Below are 19829 nucleotides of genomic sequence, written 5' to 3' on the forward strand. Positions count from 1 at the left end.
ATCGAGGTCAAATCTGAGTCAGAGAGAGAGGTAAAGAAAAAAAAAAGAAAAAGAGTGGGTAAAATGAGCCCAAACACAAAGAATCACTTATCTTTCTTTGTCTATCGGGACAAAGGATGGAGATATTAGTCTTGTGGCACAGAATCACAAAAAGCGAACATTACTTGTTTCTGTAGTCAAACAGCCAACAACACAAATGTTCAGTCCAATGTTTTTCAGAGCCCAATTTTAATGTATTTCTTAAATGAACAATTTAAGGCACATGAAAACATTTTGTTCATTGTTACAAAGGAAATATCCACAAGACGTCTTTGGGATTGAATGAAAACAACTAGACATACCTTTCCCACACACACACACACAAAAAAAAAAATAGTTTTATTAGTTATAAACCACAGAAAATATAAACTTGACTGTCTAACGTTCAGATTTTTTAAGGAAACTGAGGTATAACAGCTGGAAGAATAAGCCCTTTTTTAGAATATTTATATTATAACCTCATTTTATTATGGCTTAATTTCCTACTGGGAAATTTATTTATTTATTTTTTGGTTAGATGTTATGTTCCAGTTAATTTCTAAGCTCACGAAAGAGGACAAGAATCATGTTATTTACAAGAGGACTGATTCATACTTACAAATTGAAGCTTTAGTCAAATGTATGTCGTAGATGTTTTCAGACAGATTCTAAGAAACTTTAAATATCCTAACAAAATTTATTCTAACAAAGTTGACCAAATATTTCTTTAAAACCAAAGAAGCACATGCAAGTTGTTAAGAGTGGATTCAGAGAGGAACAGTAATGTACAAAATTCAAATATTATTAATTACAGTTTTATCAAATGCACTGTTTGTAGCACCTTTAGTGTTTTGCGATTCTGCACAAAAGCACCTCTGTGGTATAATTCAGAGCATCACTTGGAGCATGCAGAGAGGACCGGGAGATGGGAGGGCGAGGTTTGGGGCGAGTGGATCCTCTCTTTAATGCTGAAAGTATGCCACTGTCCACCACGGCATCAAAAGTCCTTTTCCTGATGTCACTCTCATTACAAGTTAAAGTCACGTGATTCTGGCCCTACGAGGGCAAGGAGGAGTTTCCCCTGATCAGCGCTTTTAAGGCAGGGTCAAAGCGTGCTTTTCTTCTTCTCCCAGCTAGTTGGACCTTCTTTACAATAACGGAAAATGGGATTTTACTTCGTAGGAGACGGTAGGTGGTGGCTGAGAGGGAGGCTCTCTTCATGTGGGTGTTACTGTTGACTCTCTGACCCTGTCCTTCAGCGGGGCGGGGGGGAAGACGGGCGTGTCTAGCCGAGGAAACACACGGAGCCGACCTCGAAGCCGAACCTCTGGTTGGATTCCCCAAAGTCATTCAGCATTACATCAATGATGGGTAACTGGTCGATGCGAGGTGTGTTAATTTCCAGCACTGTCCTTGAATAACCCTGCTTCATCTGCACACAGAGTGAGAAGAAAGAGATTCGTCACATGATCCAGAGCAGTTTCAAGTATCTTTCAAAGTATTCATTCAGTTCCAGCTGGAGTTTTTGACCAAAGCGGTAACTTCTTAAGAATTAATCCACTATAACTTCTTGTTTCTTCTTTTTGAGTTATGTTATTTATGTAGAGATGATGTAGCTCAGGTACTATTGCTAAAGCCTCAGTTTGTGCTTTTCAAAGCTTGTTAAAAGTGATGACAGATGTCAATCACTATAGAATACTGTTTCTTAATCACAAAAAAACATGCAGTGTAATGAGCATGTATGCATTTTTGACAATCTAAAACAGCACTTTTTGGAATTTTTATTCATTTGTTTCCTTTTCAATTGGATAACGCGAGCAGTGCAGTGGTGTGAGAAGCCAATTTTGGCTTTTTATTATTCCTTCTAAGCTTGGATATCCCTCATATTGGGGGACTGTTTCTCCCACATCAAATATGAACACTTCCTGACACTTTTTTTCCCCGCAACTCTCTACACGTTTGTGAGGATTAGGGGGATTTTGTGGAATTTAGAAGAAAAAAAAGTTTAATTGCAAAGTGAAACTTTGAAAGCGAGCAAAAACGTCTGTTTACCGAGCAACCATCCATCAGCGACTTGATGAAGGGATTATTGTCATAAGACATTTCCTCGTCGTTGGAGCCCAGGAAGCGCAGCGCTCTGTTGTAGTTGTCGGCCTTGGAGTCGTACCAGGCCACCGACTGATGGCAAATGTAGGTGAAGTTCTGCCGCGCCGAGGAGCTCAGCAGCTTCAGGAAGGTCATCTGAACAGCGTTGATGCTGTTGTCACCACCGTCCACGTAGCTCAGCTGAGAATAGTTGGAGGAGGACAGAATTAGGGAAATACCAGAAGGAATGAAGGAAATGAAGAAATTCATGAAGAAAACATCAAAAAACATATTCAGACGTATATCAGTGTCTTCTGGACTCACAATTTTGCCACGCTTGAATTCACTAAACCATGAACCTGGTGATTCCTTAGGCCAGTTGGATATTCTAACCTATAAGAAATGCCCACAAAAAAAAAGTCAAGTTAATAAACACAATATATATTTCAATTTCTAAAAGCAGCTTTTACACAGTTTCAAATGTTACTAAACGACCCTGGAGCATGCATGCCTTAAACGGCTGCTGTTCTAACACCGTATACTCACTCCTGTTGATTTCTTGTCTGGGTAAATGCATGTTTCTCCACCTGCTGTGAAGTTACAGAACACTTTGATGGCGTCTCCGATGCAGCCCTGGTTCGGATCAATCCAGTATTCACCTGAGAGAGAAACAGATCCATAAAACAAGCCAACTGTCTACACGAGCTTTTATCCTCTTTAATGTTTTTCTCATCTTGTTCCTCTCTTCGTTTCTTTTTTTTTTTTTTAACTGAACTAAGCTATTTAAAAGTTTACTAATTGCTGCTATTGATACGTTGTGCTAAACAGCAACATTAAGGATCGTCTTCATTGTACCGTCGGGGAAATCGGGCTGGCTGAGGTGCAGGTCATTGCAGGTCCTGGCGGGATTGTCCTGGGTGCCCATGGGGAACTTCATGCGCTCGATGTCCTGTTTGAGGTTGTTGAGGGATCCGAAGACGTCGTCCATTCCCTCCATGCCCGGCCCCTCCATGCCGTAATCCGTCAAAGCCTCATCTCCTTGCGTTTCAGCCTGCCGCCTGCTCTTTTTGCCAGGCTGCTGAATGGGCAGCGGCTGGATCATGTCACCAGGTGGACCCTGCAGCACAGGAGGTAAAGATTAGCTTGTAATGATAACATAGTAATAATATTATCACTAAATCTACTTTCAAACCTTGAGTCTAAACGACTCCATTAAACCTTTTTTGCCGTTTCTATGTCGTCAGACAAATCAGAACTGTTTTGCTGCTTTAACAAAGATTTTATTTCAGTTTCACGTATAATTAAGTCTCTTATTGTAAACCTGCATGTTCCCAACAGCCATTCCTGTTCCCAGTGATCAAATCTTTTCAGCTTTTCTGTCAGTTAAGCTAAAGACCAAGTCGTTGTGTGATTTTAAATATGGCTTTCTTGTCACCAGTCATCTGAAACTAAACTGATTTTCTGTTGCATAAATGCCAAACAAGGTGCCCCTCAAGGCTCTGTGTTTGTCCCAACACTGTTTACGCTTCACATCAGTAAAGTAGGTCAGGATGTTCCTGATCTCACTACGGTGATGTTAAAATTGCTGATTGTTATGAAAGCACAGCTCACCTGGAGTTTGACTGTCTGCAGGTTGCATTCGATGTTATTCAGTCTTGTATATTCCACATAAAACCGTGCCAGTAAAAAACTCTTTTAAGTCCTATATTGAAAGTAATTTTCCCTGTATTTTCTCTGCTTTTCTGCAGGAGTGCCCTGCATTAAGCTCCATCGATTCCACCTAAAAATATAGAATTACCTCCTTCATCAAAGAAATTAATTCTTGTCTAACCAACTCTTTAAAACTCAAAACAGTCTAGATTACAAGGGACAAGCTGAATCTATAACTTACAGGTGGTCCAGGTGGCCCTATGAGTCCAGGATCTCCCTTCTGACCAGTTGTACCCTGATAAAGAAAAACACATCATGGGGATGTTAGAAACGCTTAAATGCTTTATTCCAACCTCTATCCTTATCTGAAAAATCCAAAACATTCATTGGTGAAGGAAAAGTGACTTACGACTGATCCCTTAGATCCTTTCTGTCCTTGCGCACCCTGGGGACAAACAAGTCAATGGCAATGTAAGAACGAAGGTCAGAAATGAGGCAAGACAAACTTTTAACGAGAACTGCAGCTTACAGGAAGTCCTGGTGGACCAGGAGGCCCGAGTGGGCCGTGTGCTCCACCGATACCCTGGCGACATACAGGATGAAGTGAAATCAGTTGGCAACATAATTTTACCAATAAACCAAAATGTTCAGATAAATAACTATTTCTGTAAAATGACAGGAAACGTACAGGTTCTCCCTTGCCACCTCCAGCACCCTGGGGTCCGGGTAGACCTCTGTCTCCCTTCTCTCCCGGTTCACCCGGGGGTCCAATCAGACCAATCAGACCAGGATGACCCTGGAGCAAAAAAAAAAAAAAAACATTATTTCATTAAAAGACAGAAATAAATAACATTATTAAAGGAACAAAGTTTACTATTAAAGCACTTATTGCTTTGGGGGGCAGAAAGAAACAAATATGCAAATTGACTGGGAAATTTATATGAAGTGTCTGGCCAGGCAAACTTTTGGCCAGAGTCTTGATTCTGTCTATAAATAATTAGCATGTTTATTGAGGTGTGTCTTTCCACCTGCCACTTTGGATGAGTTATGATCATCTGCTTTTGAATGCTGCATGTGGGCGCTAAGCCAATGAGTATTACAAAGACAATATTTTTGGTCTTATACATATTCATCCCGCGCATTAAATCAGCGAGTGAGAAACCTCCTCAGAGCAGAGCGGCTTTTCATCTCACTGGGAGGAGGGGGAACACAGCCAAGGTGCACGCAGGCCTAGATGTGTGCACGCTTTGGAAGCTTCAGATAAGGTGCGAAACCGGATACGAGACATTGACTATAAAGCAATATGAGATTAGCATTATAATATTGTCTTGCCTTTTCTCCTTTGGATCCAGAGTCACCTTTCATGCCAGGAAGTCCAGGAGGTCCCTGAGGAGAGGAAACCAGTGCAAATGACACAAATCATGTTAAATGTGCCTTTTTTTACATGTTGCACAGAGCAACTGAAGTTATAAATTGTGTAAATATCAAAAGTACATTTTAAAACAGCATATTTTAAAGAGGAATTGGTCTCCGGTGTAACAATATTAGAAATTTAACAGCTGCTTGTGCAGTGTGCATTAGCAGTGTATCGGATTTTAAAACATTTCCAAAGCTTAGTGATAGAAAGGAATGCCTTACGATAGGACCGGGAGGGCCATCTTGACCAGATGCACCAGGCAGTCCTTGCTCACCCTGGAAGGAAAAGACGACATAATGTTTTCAGCTGGGGTCAGGTTTGGAATGCCACCCAGATCCAGAATGAATTGTAAATAAATTTACACCCATTCCCTCCAAGGTTTATACTTCAGGAACTTGGGTAAGAAAAATAATTACAGACATCAACAGTGATTTCTTTTGCTTGCAGCCCTTTGACCTCACCTAGAAAACTTCCGACCTAAAATATGTCACTACTACGCGGTTGTTCCTTTGGGTGATAAAATCAAATATTTTGCGTCTTCCAGACTCACAACGGGGCCAGGGATTCCACGCAGACCCTCAGCACCAGGTTTTCCAGGGGGGCCCTGAGATCCCACAGGTCCTGTTTTCCCAACAGGTCCCTCTGCTCCGGCTTCTCCCTGAAATACACGGAAAACCATCATGTGCTTCCATCTCAGGCATATAAATCAGAAATAATAAAAGAAAAAAAAAAACATTAAATGTGGATTCTATTCAGTGACTACATCATCTTTACCCAAACTTCACAAAAGGTTAAATATCACTTTAACAAAACATATTCTATGGTACTCTGCAACGTTCCCTGCTCCAAAGGAGAACAGAACAAAGACTGGAGTATTTGTAAGATCTTAAAAGATGAAATGTTTTCAGGAGAAACATCAGGTTCTCATGTATTGAAGCTCCAGAGGTGCATAATATTGACCTGGATGATTGAATGGGGGGAGATTACGCTTCTCTCACAACCAATTAGGCCCAGATTTGACAGTCTCAAATCATCTCCCAGGCTTTGCCTTGTTCCTGTCAAATCGTCTCTAATCCTTTACCCGAAACGTGGAGCGGGTGTCTGTGAAGGGGGGTATGTGAAGAAGCGAAATAAGAGGAGGAATGAAACAAAGAGCGAAACTACGCCTGCGGTTTGTCAGGTTGTCTGACTTAGAAGTCAAACATTGTCTTTATGGCTTAAACAGACATTTTCGCCTTGATGCTGGTGCAAACAAGAATGCAACGGTGAAACAGTTGGAACGTGAAGAGACGCAGCTGCTTCTTATGTATCTAATTTGCAGGTTTTTATGAATATATAGGACTCCTCAGCAGGATATCGGGTGGAAAGAGTTGGAGATGTGCAACTTTTCTGCTGTTTTGTAAGACAGAGAGAGAGTTTTTGGGAGATTTCGAAATTAATAAATCATATCATATTACTCAAAGCAAAACGCAAGTCTCCAAACCTACATAGTACCACTGCTGGTGTTTGAACCAATATAAAGAGCCAAACTTCTCATAACCTTTTAAAGTTTGATACAAAGAACAATTGTGAGAAATTTCAGCATTTGAAATCTTTACCTTGTAGCAAAATGAAAATTGAAACTGGCTTTCCCTTTTTTTGTATCATAATTGACACCCACATATATACACGTGTGTATGTATACGTGTGTCAATTATGTGCACCAGATATATATGATGGAGCACAAAATATATTTAGTTGTATGACGTAGGCTGTAGTAGTGGGTTTACAATAATAGTGTAAAGCTACTCCTACAGCAGAAGTAGCAGTCCAAGGAGTATTTGTCATAAAAATTATACGTTGAGAGTTATATGGTTAAAACAACTCAGATAACATAAGAGCTTAAGATCCAAGAGATCATTTTCAGTAATATCTTAATAGTGTGAAATATCCAAACAAAAACAAAAAACAACAACCTCAATCACTAGAAAAAGTAAATAAAATCCAAATGACTAGGACTTACCTTAGATCCCTTTTCTCCTTGCCTTCCCCCCTGGCCTTGAGATCCGAGAGGTCCCTAAGAAACACATCAACCAATCACCATTAGACTCTTTTCGTCTCAGTCCCCAAGTCTAATGTTGGCTTATTTAAAAGAACCAGAGCACAGGTGAAGTTCATCTGGAGTGGAATTATCCAAAATAAACTAAAACGCAGTAGCTTCTAATGCACATTAATCATTTAGCTAAAGCATATTCTGACCTTGAGAGAGGGAGAGGTTTGCAAGGTCGGCCAGCATGAGTGCAAGCAAACTGTCCTACATTCTAAATACAAGCTGATAAAAATGCATTAGCATTTCCACACAACAGCCTCTGGTCAAAACCTTGTAAGTGGGCTGACATGTGGCATTAGAAGCTATAATCGAATAGACCAAACAAAAGCCACAGGTCGTCAATGTAGGTCATAAACCCTGGCAAATATGTGTATGCAGGCACTAGTGTGTGTGTGTGTGCTAATGTAGTCAAGAAGCTACATGCATCAACGAACACCAAATCGGAGTAATTTTTAAGGAGATATTGGGAAGGAGACTTAGCCAGACTTACTCTGGTGAAGGATGAAAAATTATATCACGAAGTCCATTAATACGAACACGGAATGGGAGTCTAATTTGTCCCGGGCTAGCTGGAGGAATACAAATTATGGGGATAAAAAGTGCTTACCAACGTCTTTAAAATGTATGACCAACCCCACATGGCCTGCATTTTAAGTCAAGCCAAAGAGTTGCATTGTAAACTGATGCGCATGATGCAACCTGAACCTCTCAGCTTGGAAAATACAAACCACATAGAAATGTCTAATCACAGATGATCCTATGCTATTAGAAACACCCATTAATTATTTTCTGGCAAAAGCCTCCAAAAGCACCTCTGATCGCATCCCTCCGTTAAAGCGATATGCACATTGAGAATTTGGCTGGTGATTGAGAATCCAAACTTTTTACGATCTGTGAATACATTCTAACCAAGTTCAAAAAGGAAGCAATTTTCTATGCCAATTCATCAGGGATAAAATAAAAACATATTTTTTATTAGTTTTGACACCAGGCTAAGAGTTAGATTACAATTTTTACACCTTGCGCAACAAGAATGCATGAAGAATGCTAAACAAATAACAGAGGGAGATATTGATGAACGTAATTTTCCAAATATAATACATTACATATAATATATATTATTGCATATAGTCACTGATTGTGATTTTGATCTCTGTTTAGTCTAGCTGATCCTAATACATTATGGCTTATGATGACCTCTGATCAAGTAACCAAGGGACTTCCTGCTGGTGGATATTATAATTGGAGTTTATGGTAATGTGAACATTTCCATATTCCCTCATCTAAAGCTATGAACAGATTATACAACACTACTCTACTTCAATGGTTTCTAGAGAAGGCACAAAACATCCCACTGGCAGGAACGTGTTCAGTAAGTCCAGTACGCTACTTCCTGTTGCAGAATGTTCCTGTTCACACCCAGAAAACAAAACAGTGTGCAATGGCAAAAACAGCAAACATAAAACTACCAAAGGTCACTGTTCAAGTTTAAAGGACAGAAGGTGACTGCGATCTACAGTTACTGCAAACTCTGGAGACTCTGCTTTTCTTATGGGAATCATGTTCAGTGAAACAGAGGGAAATAAATTCAAAATCTAAGTATACCATCATAAATATGTATCAGTGCGTAATGAAGTAGCTCAGGGCTCGCTAAAAGCACTTTCAAAATAGAGAACATCTCAAGAGCTGAGCAGGAGTATCTCATCAGATGCATCACTTACTCACCCTTTTGCCAGGGGGCCCTGGTACTCCAGCTTCACCAGATGGACCTGGAGGACCCTAAATTAGAGCATATAGGAACACTTAGCTCCACTTTATAGAAATTAAGTGGTGTTAGATAATGAGCTCTGCATGTGATAGGAAAAGAACAATATTCTGCAACACAAGAAGAATATTAAACACCTCAACTATAAGATTCCTCTTATTGTTAAAACTGCCAAAAATACAAAAAATTTGCTTTGTAATTTTTTCTTAAAGGTTCGACATTGTTTAGCAAAAGCTGTAAAAGAAAAATCTGAATATAAAACAATAAGCCTTTACTTGGTGATTTTGCCTTTACTTGGAAAGAAATGTAAAAATCTGATCAGCTAGACTCACCGGCTGTCCAGGTTCACCATCATCACCTTTATCACCAGGTAAACCATCAAGACCCTACAAAAAAAACATAAAGGAGCCAGAATTGACTTATCAATTACTTTAACACCTAAAATCCTATTAATAAGACAAAAAAAGGGAAAAAAAAAAGCGGAACGTACCCCAACACCAGGCTCACCAGGGGGACCTGGGTCTCCTGGGAAGCCGACGGGTCCCTGCAGACAAATCAAAACACTGAGAAGACCGAGTTTGACTCAGATGAGTCTCACTGTGTCAAGAACAGTTCTAGCAGCAGACAGGTAAAATGAGACGTGTGTCAAAATCGCTCTGCCGCTGACGGCTCTAATGAAGCATCAGCCGTCGCTCAGTGTGAGAGTGTGTGTTTAAGAACGGCGCACGTACAGGGTTTCCCTTGGGACCATCGTCTCCGGGGGGGCCTCTGCCGCCAGGGGGTCCGGCAGCACCGGGTGGCCCGGTTTCTCCCTTCTCGCCGATCTCTCCTCGGAGGCCCTGAGGAAAATTGTGACACGACTCTGTCATCAGAGAACCAGGTTAAGGCCAACGACACGATTGTTGAATTAGGATGGGGAAGACAAGTGCGGTTAACTTTTCGTGCCATATCGCTTCGGCTCTACTAAAAGCAAAAACGGACACTTAAAACGTTGGTTCTGGCTCAGCAGTTACTCGCACATCACTGCCGGTCCAGAACCATCAGCTGAGCGACTGGAGATGAGTCACTGTCAGCAAGGCACCTTAAATTTTCAACCTCGATTTGCTCTGCTGCACTGAGTCTATTTATCACTGTAAACAGATATGAGCCAGCCGGCAGATACATCGATACCCTCCGACAGACTGTCACACAGGGAGCCTCACGGCTGTAATTAAGATGAGACGTTTTTAATCACGGGCAAACAGTGGCTAATATTTACGAGGATCAATGACAACAATGAGATTCACATGTCAAATCCAAACATTATGTAGCCATTTATACCAGCTTAAAGATAAAAGAAAAAAAAATGTCTTCACACAAACTTTTATGAACTGATCTTCCGATTTGATGATTTTAATAAAAAGAATACACTCCGTAGAGGATGTTTACTATCAAAGCGGTAATGGTGGGGGAGTCCAAGGTCACAACCATGTCATAAGACACTGTCAAAGCCAGAATCAATTCACATTGGTTTGGGTAGATTTATGTGGTATAATCCCCCCAAAATGATTGAATAACTAAAATTTCTGATTTTATTTCCGCAACACCCCACCCATCTCTAATCCCTCTTCCACAAATCCAGTTTGAAATGTTCACAAAACGTAGGGCATTCAGTCCAAACAGACTCGATATGTAAATAAGCATTTGAAAACTCATCTTAGGTAAAAATGTGGTTTTAATTTCTCAAACACTAATGTTGCCCCTCAAAATGCCACCCCGTGAGGTGGAGAATTTAGCTAATTTCAAGATCCATCTCTAAACCTAGATGTAGATTAAAAGACTTGCTTAAGAAAAGTACAAAATGTAAAACAATGATGGAAAATATCCAGAAGTTAAAATTCCAGGAATGTTGTTTTAACATTCATGTTTCTATGCTGGAGAGACTTTGAGCATGAGGACAAACTTTTCCTACTGGTGAAAATAAAATGTATGTAATATGTATGAAACAAAATAAAGAGAATGTTTGTACTGTTCTAAACTTACTGGGGTACCAGGCTCTCCAGGTGTTCCTGGGTTACCGGCTTCACCATTTTCTCCCTGTAAAATGAGATTAGTAATGTCTTAGCATGTATATAATTGCGTTGTCAGACCAGATAGCGTTGCATGTTTTGCAGCAATGCAAATGAAAGGTTGAAGGTCAGACTCCTTAAATATTTTGAGTTTTGAGGTAGAGAATACTTAAGGAAATAAAACATAAAAAAAATCATGCATTTGAGCAGGAGTTGAGAAGAACATCACTCTTATATTAATTCTCAAATTTTTGATTCTTACCTTCTCACCAACACCGCCCATTGCTCCAATACCCCCAGGGGGACCTTGTGCACCCTTAAGACAAATCACAGCCATATGAAGTTTTAAATCTTTGTTTGTTGATTTTTAAATATTCTTTTTAGATCAAATCCAAGCAAAATTAAATATGCAAGCATTAAAATTTCACTCACATCAGCTCCACTGGGGCCCTGTGGACCCCTGGGACCTGGAGGGCCGGGTGGACCCTGTCAGAAAGAGATTAAAGATCAGCAGATTTATTTTGTTCCCAACACAGAAAGAAGAAAATATGAACTAACTGCTTATTGATAGTCGTTTTATTTACATGTAACCACGCAGAACATTTCAATGTAACTCTAAGAGTTACATTACTTGATAGCGATAATCATAATAGCATATTTTAAGCTTTAAAAATAATTTTATTTTTAAATAGGACATAGCGTTTCCCCCCCCACACACACAAAAATGCAGATTTTTTACTAAAACTTGATGCTGAGTTTATGCTACTAAACATTTGTTTCACAGTTTTCACCAAATAGTGAGTCAAAAATACAGAGCTGATTTGCTTGGCTAGAAGTCAAAGGTTAGACTCATTACACAAAGAGTGATAAGCATTTTTTTTTTCTTAATTTTGATAATTATGGATTTCAGCTTATGGAAAAAATTTAGAAAAATAAAAAAATAATTTAAATATGAAAATATATGCCTTTTGAAAAGAACTTTTTTTCTTCCACTCAACATTCAATTAAAATATTTTATGCAAATCTCTGACAAGCCAGCTTTTTTAAAGATGACGATTCCTCTCTATGACTGTATGCTGGACATCTGTCAAGTCAACAGTCTTTGCTGATTATGAAACAATCATTTTTAATTAATCTAATGTGAATTTCACCTATTCACACTCAGATTTATACACCAGCACACAGAAAAGTAGGTAATTTGGAGCTAGGTGCCTTGCCCATGTTCACATTTGACAAGAAAAACCTACAACTTTACCCCTGAGCCACAGCCACGTTGCTGACTGATGAAGAAACTGACAGTTTGCTGCATCTAAGTATTTTAACAGAAAGCTTAGTGAAAGGAAAAATGCTTTTCCTTGGGCCAATATTTCTGTGGTGAAAATATCTTTGTCATATGATACTACTTCTATCAGTAAACTAAAACTGTTATAACATTATTATTTCTAGTTATCACAGTCAACATAGTAGAAATAAAAGGTTGAAATCCAACTGGCAGATATATTTCTTGTTGAGTTATTAAACTCACCCTCCAATAAAAATATTCCAACAAATAGTTCTCTTGAGTGAAACTGAGTGCAAAGGTTATATTGTAATAGCAAAGTTGCAGAAATGTCTGCACTCACCATTGGTCCGACATCTCCGTTCTCTCCCTTCTCACCAGGAGGGCCTGGCAAGCCCTGTAAAGACGACAAATACTGCTTAGCACACAGAAAGGAAGGTAAAATGGGGCAACGCTCCATATTAAAAAGTCCACAGACAGGAACATATATACATTTGTGCTGCTCATTACCAGATGCTTTTAGTTGACACTTTTTGAATAGGAGGCCATTGGGATGCAAAGCGATGGAGAGTGCATTAATACTAACAGAACCCTGGAGCATAAACACACAATTACTCAAAAGGGACACCTATTGTAATTAAAGGGTATGGGAGGCTTGGGTATAATCAGCCTGTGTAAATTGCAGGGTGGAAACTCCATCCATCTACGTCCACAGTGGAGTGGAACGAATGTGACTGTGCAGGCGGTGCCTATTATGCAGCTTTGGGATTCAGTCAAGCTCAACTAAAAGAGTTGAATGCACCTCAGAAAGGTGGATGTGTAGAAAGGATGAAGAAGGTGTCACTTTCCATTGTTGTCTGCTGTGTATCTGCATAATTGCAGTTATTATGTGTTGTTCACAATGGTGGAGCATGTGTAACACATAAAGTATGGAAAGCAGCTGTAGTTGTGGGAAAGCAAGAGTATAATGATATGGATGTGAATCAGTGCTGTAACATATATGTAGTTTCAACCTATTTTGTTGATTTGCAGTAGCACTGAAAACTATTGATAATGAGCAATGACTGGAAGTTTGGCGTTGTGGGTTCCTGGTGTAAAAATGGGAAAATAAATAAAGCCTCAACTAATTTCTTCTATAGCACTTGTATAATGGAAAAAAAAAAAAGAAAACATGTTGAAGCATTTTATACATGTAACCCTTGCTTATTAAACGTGTACTGAAGAAAATGAATTAGTAAGGAAGAAAAAAAAGCATTATGAGTTTCATTAGCAAAGACCATTATGCACAACAAACTTGGAGCGCACATCAGAAGAAATCAATAATTGTTCAGAGTTGGCATTTACTCCATTTCCACACTAGCCTTGAACTATAACAACACTGATATGAACAAATGTGATATTTACTTTCCTTCTGCGTCCTCGTTGTAACCTCTTAATCTGAACAATTCATCCTCTCAGGGGAGGACTCCTATACCTCACAGCAAACTCTGCACAAACTGGAAGGATTTGAGGATAAAGACACTCCTTCCCCTGGTCAAAAATCATTAAAGCTACAGATAATTGCATTGAAAAGCTGAAGTTGCAGCAGCTGCTGCTGTGTATTGAAGGATGGCTTAGCCAAAAAAAAAATAATTATAAGAGGGGACATGGAGTGCATTATGCCCAATTAAAAGCCAATTGCACTTAATAACAACGTTATCTAGCCCTATTGACCAACGAAGCTTCGCTCTAATTTCATCCTCAGTGGGTCCTTGGATAATTGACTTTGAGGTACTCTGAAGAGCGCAGTTTCTTTATTCACTGACATTAAAGGAAGTTTCCTTAAACTTCAGCTCATCAACTTAAATGAATCAATGTGGTAATTTTCAGCTTCTCTTTCATAAGCTCCGTTTTTTAAAGGATTTTATGAGTGAGAAACTGTTAAGAGGTAATAGGCAGTTCATATCTTAAAGGAGTAGATGACTACCTTTGCGCCTTAGTTTTGTGTGCGACTAAACTATTTTATCCCAGACATGGATGCTGCCAGCTGGATGGATGAAGTCCAGGGCAAACAATTAAATCCTAAATATGGTTTATGGAAACACTCTTTTATAAAATGTCAACACATTTTGTCTTGTAGAGTGATCAAGCACAGTGATTTCATGGTCATTAAAATGTGTACTGGTACTTTTGGAAGTGTGGACTGTTAAAAAGTCCTGCTGGACAACGACGTCAGCATCCCACTGAAGCTTGTCAGCAGAGGGAATTTCCTGGTGGACGGCGGCTCTGACTTTGGATTTGGTGAAAACATAGTGGACCAACAGCAGATGATATGGTACCCTAAATCATCACCGACTGTGGAAACTTCACACTGGATCTCTGTTAACTTGGTTTCTGTGCCTCTGCACACTTCCTGCAGAAATTGGGACCTTGATTACCAAATGACAACATGATTTACTTTCACCGCTGAACAGTCCAGTCCATTTTCTCTTTAGCTAAGGAGAAAAAGGACTGGACTGTACAGTCTCTGGTCCATGAGTGGCTTATTGCAAGGAAGATGGCAATTGTAACTCATGTTCTGTATATGTCTGTGTGTAATAATAGCTCTCGAAACTCTGACTCCAGCTGCAATTCATACATCATTAACCTCCCTCGCACTAATAAGTAGAATTTCCATCACAATCCTCTTAGGGCTGTGACTAATCCCTGCTGCTTGTATATGTTATTAACAAAAGTTTGTCCTTCCATTCAACTTTCAGATTCCATAGATATGGTCTTTTGTGGCTTATCCTTGTGTGGAAGGTGAGAAGGGCTTTCTGCTGGACTGTCAAGACAGAAGAAAGTATTGGGGAGGTCAGCAGTATTCCCCATTATTGTGTAGGCCATAACAAAACATTGTGCATCAAAAATCCTGTCATGTTCAAAAACACTAAATTCTGAGTTCCCATTAACAGATTGACAGAAATAATGCACCGTAAGGACATGAGGGGTCACCATTATGCTGCAGTCACACTGAATCTTACACACTGAGCACAGCCTCTCAATTGCGGCAGATTGGCCCAAGTATCAATAGCATCAATACCGAAGCTGGCGCTGATCAATGATGGGATGATTTGATCATATTGTAGTTTCAGTTTTGCCCCTTGTCCTCCTATGTGTTTCTCACCGTTTCATCCATACATAGACATTTTTTTTCCTAAAATTTAAACTGTTTATTTTATCAAAAATATTTATTCATATTACTGCCATTTAAAAATTGTTCTTAACTAATGAAATTTGAAAAAAAAAAAACAAAAACAAAAACTACTAAGTGAAAAGTGGAGGAAAAAAAAAAAAAAAACAATCCCAGGCAGGCATGAAAATTGTTTCAGATTTAGCTTTTCCAAATAAAAGCAAATAAATAAATACATAAATATCCTGTGGCACAATTATTGGTACTCCTATAATTTTTTACTAATAGGACAGCACTTAGGCTTCGATAACGTTTTAGGATGTGGATCACGTCACAATAACCTACAGGTCATCCATTGAGAAACCAAAAAACGATAAAATTATAATGCTTTGCCTACCAAACATCTGAGTGGAATAAATGAAGTCGGGGTGCATATTGTGTCTATTGCATCATGCTTTCGTCTGCAAATGGATGAATGTGTTATTGCGTCTGTGATGACAGCAACAGAGCTCAATAAAATGCTGCCATCAAAAATAAAGAGAAATACAGCTTAATGTGTGTGGAGTTGGAAAACAAAACTGTGAATCAATTATTGATAAAAGCCCTCAGATCTTTCTCCTCTTGAGCAATCAATACACAAAGCCTGTGGGTGGAAATGAGCCTTGTGGGTAATTTTCAGCCTGTCTCACAAAAGACAATAGATTAATAGAAAAGTGGATTTAAATGCTTTCAGTGTTTTGTCATATGGAAACTGGAGTGTTTTTGGGACTGCCAGATAGACATTTAGCGCATGAATTTGATGCAATTTCAACAGAAAATCCAGCAGAAAAGGTAAAAATGTTGATGATAGTGATGGATTTTCAGTCCCATCTATACCAAGAAAAGTCCTTGAGCGGGTAAAACATTATTTACCCCAGAGCTAAGCAAAGTGTTATTGGGAGTCAAGCTGCATTAATAAAATATGCTCTGTTTTGATGTATTGTAAATGGGGAGATGAAATGCTTCAGGTTCAAGGAGTTTGGAGGAAATCTCATTGCATTAGACGGCTCTGACAGAGGAAGAGCGATACGAATACCCGGCAGGACAATACTCAGCGGGACTTTGGGTGTTGTATGTTTTGAAAATAAAAACAAAAAAGGTGGAGGACTGGAAATATGAATGTAAAAAAGCAACACATTTGATGGAGACTTGCCTGCAGTCCGATGGGTCCTGGCAGCCCTGGAAAGCCTCTGGGTCCTTCATCTCCTTTCTGACCAAACATGCCCTGCTGTCCTCTTGGCCCAGACTCACCATCACTGCCCTGTGGGAGGGCAGGGTTCATAAAATCTCATTAGCTGTAGCTGCAGCAAATGCAACCCCTCAAACACTTGTATCCGTCCGTTTATTCTTAATAAGTTTCAAGGTTACAAAGTATATCTGAGCTCACATGGAAAAGCATGGATTCAGGAAATACATAATAGAAATCGGAAACCAAATTTGAACTTTACAGAAAGCTATTTCATGGATTTTAGATAAAGTTAGCATTCAACAACTTTTTTTGCAAGTTAGAGTTTTTCCGTGTAGTTATACTGGCCACATAAAACCCCTTTTCCCAAATTAAACATTTGCCTTTGTAGGTCATTTATAGAATTCAGCATAGGTGCATGGTACGAGCTATTTGATCCTTTTGAGAATAAAACATGAAGCTAAAACTTGAATCAAAACTGGACAAGCATGAGGCAATACCTCAATGATACGCCCTTGTGGTGTACCTGAGGGCTTTCCGACTAGAGACTCTCATCAGGAAAAAGCAAGACGCAGAAAAGAATTGCCACAGGGTTATGGTATGTGAAAGATGCTGACTTCTGTGAAGTCAGAGGTGCATCGAGCTACAGAGGGTAGAAAGACGAGACTGTGGGGGAAAGAGTGAAGTGCTGACAGACTGGGAGTTTTCAGTTCAAACACGTGTCAGCACTTGAAAGTGCTTGAGGAGGCTCTTGCCGAGCCCTGGGACATGTAGGGAGCCTCAGGCGATGGTGGTGAATGCAGAACAGTTTAGAGGGAAATGTTAGGTGATTATGGGGGAAACGAGCACAGCTTTGAAAAAGAAAAGTCACAGACAAAGTGGCCTAAAGCTCAGAGATGCTTTAACAAACCAAGTCGCAAATCTAATCTCCTCAAAGAGATTGAAAACAGAGTTGCCTGTGAGGTTAGAGTGCTTAGATTTAAACTGCGCTCAATTTGTTAGTCACCTTCACAGAACATTCACAGTTCACGTGCCTGAATTTATTTATTTATTTATGTAAGTGATGCCTCTGACTTGTTTAATTTAACCTTTAAAGAATGTGTCACACCTGTAAAAAAGTTACCAACACAATGCAAAGCTGTGAATGCGCAGGGTGCCTTTCATGCTCACAGGCATCACAAAGGGCAAAGCTCTGCACACGTTGGTCTAAAGTCTCCAGACAACACTGCCCCTTCTATAGCGTCAGCCAGTGTTCGGTCTTTGCTGTATGGTTAACACGTCTTTGCTCAAAGTTTAAAATCTAAAGCCAAGAAAGAAATCCATTCTCTTTCTACTCAAACACTAATGATTTCCCAGATTAAAAGTCTTGTCATCTCGCGTCTGAAAGCATGTTTTAATGAAAGCAAATTATGTCGAGACTACTCAGCATGAGTCAGGATTCACTTGTGAAGACATAGATGCACATAAGCAGACTGACTCACCAGGGTAAACAACTGTTAAATAATTTTCTATTCAGCACGGGTGCACTTGCTGCTTGCAGCAATCTGTCTCACCAGGTCTACTGCAGCCCCCACAGAGCCCCGCAGACGATACTTTTTTCCCTGAAATGGTTGGTAAGGCCTTATTATTTTCAGCAATGAGCCGCTAGTTACCCTGAGGCCACCAGATATTGTAGCAGCAGGACTTTCCCTATGAGTAGAGGATGTTCTGCAGCATTTGCAGCTGGCACATGTGCTGTTTCAACTAATATATGAAAATGATTGTCAGCTTGTTGACGAGCCATCATTAGGGTTTTTGTGAATAGATCATTGAGCCCAAACTTGTACTTTTAACTGCAACTAATGATGTAGATTTACAAAATTCAGAATAATAATAATAATAATAATAATAATAATAATAATAATAATAATAATAATAATAAAAGAAGTTTCAGGATGTCCAGGAGTTTCAGGAAGTACAGTTTTATCCTGCTACCAGGAAAAAAAAAAAACATTGGCAGAAGGTGAATTTGGTCTCATAACTGGCCTTGTGGGAGGAGAAGCAGCAAAGGCATCACTTCAGTCTGTTACGGCCCCTGCAGGACCCTTGTGGTTAGCCTGGACATTTATCGTTCAGATCCAACCCTGACTGATTACTGGTATGGGACACCTGAGGATCTGGTAAGACCCTCAGCTCTTATTAAACCCTGACTGCCAACTAACTGCTCTCCTGCTACGGTCTTTTACATGCATCCTCCGCTCATGCACCACTGATTTCACAAACTTTTACACCTCATTTTTGAAACTTTGTCTTTAATCTCAGTTTGTATTTTATACATGAAACTCTTTTGCATGATTTGTCTCCCTTTTTGCTGTCGCCTTTTGAGGCAGATCGTAGCAAGTTCAGGAAGATAATCGAGGTCAGAGGGAAACTCTACAGGATGAACGGTAGAAGAATGATAGAAAGTCGTTTGCTTTGGGGCATCTAGAAAATCTTTGCTCAAAGAGAAAACGATGAGTAGGGTAAAGTGGGGTAAAGCATTCATGCAATCCTTGTGTATGATGGATTCTCACCCGTAAAGCGGGCACAATTATGTTCGAGAACATTGCAATGAAAAACAAAAGGCTCTAGCAGCAACTTCTTTAAGACTGTTTCAAGATCGGAAGATTGATCAGATTTGGTAGATACTGAATATCTACATTTATAGATATTCAGTATCTATAAATGTGATACTGAATCACTACTGTAGCTACTGAATATATACAGTATAAATATTATACTTTATATCCTGACACAATATCCACAGAGTTAGGATATTCCAGCTCAGTGGACACCAACAATTCCACATATTCCTTAATAAAATGGCTGACTGTACTTTGTAATTATGTTGCCATATTGCATTTAAAGTTTACTCCTTTTAAAATTTTCAGATTTTATCAAACCTGTTTTCTGGATGTTTCTGAGTACACCTTGTAACTTTTAAACACTTTCTAACACGAGCAGATAAGAGCGTGTAATCCCACTTATAACACTGTCACATCACCTCAGAAGTGCATATTTCATAAGTGGCTTAGAGTTTTGCAGGCCTTTGATCCTGACTTATATAACGCTTTCACTGTCTTG

General features: G+C 39.5%; 1 protein-coding gene across 1 annotated transcript in view; it reads right to left on the reverse strand.

Annotated features, from left to right (window-relative positions):
- Nucleotides 1-209: 209 nt before the first annotated feature.
- Nucleotides 210-19829, reverse strand: part of LOC103146345 (collagen alpha-1(XI) chain-like) — a 92929-nt gene continuing 73309 nt past the window's right edge. The window contains exons 46-67 of the mRNA XM_007564213.2: nucleotides 16695-16802; nucleotides 12695-12748; nucleotides 11505-11558; nucleotides 11335-11388; nucleotides 11047-11100; nucleotides 9756-9863; nucleotides 9515-9568; nucleotides 9357-9410; nucleotides 8985-9038; nucleotides 7173-7226; nucleotides 5721-5828; nucleotides 5392-5445; nucleotides 5086-5139; nucleotides 4442-4549; nucleotides 4283-4336; nucleotides 4163-4198; nucleotides 3995-4048; nucleotides 2959-3220; nucleotides 2650-2762; nucleotides 2428-2496; nucleotides 2071-2304; nucleotides 210-1450 (exon numbers count right to left, since the gene is read on the reverse strand). Coding sequence (XP_007564275.1) covers nucleotides 1304-1450; nucleotides 2071-2304; nucleotides 2428-2496; nucleotides 2650-2762; nucleotides 2959-3220; nucleotides 3995-4048; nucleotides 4163-4198; nucleotides 4283-4336; nucleotides 4442-4549; nucleotides 5086-5139; nucleotides 5392-5445; nucleotides 5721-5828; nucleotides 7173-7226; nucleotides 8985-9038; nucleotides 9357-9410; nucleotides 9515-9568; nucleotides 9756-9863; nucleotides 11047-11100; nucleotides 11335-11388; nucleotides 11505-11558; nucleotides 12695-12748; nucleotides 16695-16802 — 1941 coding nt within the window. The 3' untranslated portion in view covers nucleotides 210-1303. The remainder of the gene's footprint in view (nucleotides 1451-2070; nucleotides 2305-2427; nucleotides 2497-2649; nucleotides 2763-2958; nucleotides 3221-3994; nucleotides 4049-4162; nucleotides 4199-4282; nucleotides 4337-4441; nucleotides 4550-5085; nucleotides 5140-5391; nucleotides 5446-5720; nucleotides 5829-7172; nucleotides 7227-8984; nucleotides 9039-9356; nucleotides 9411-9514; nucleotides 9569-9755; nucleotides 9864-11046; nucleotides 11101-11334; nucleotides 11389-11504; nucleotides 11559-12694; nucleotides 12749-16694; nucleotides 16803-19829) is intronic.

Source organism: Poecilia formosa, unplaced genomic scaffold (genome assembly GCF_000485575.1).
Source record: "Poecilia formosa unplaced genomic scaffold, Poecilia_formosa-5.1.2 Scaffold156, whole genome shotgun sequence".
Taxonomy (NCBI): domain Eukaryota; kingdom Metazoa; phylum Chordata; class Actinopteri; order Cyprinodontiformes; family Poeciliidae; genus Poecilia; species Poecilia formosa.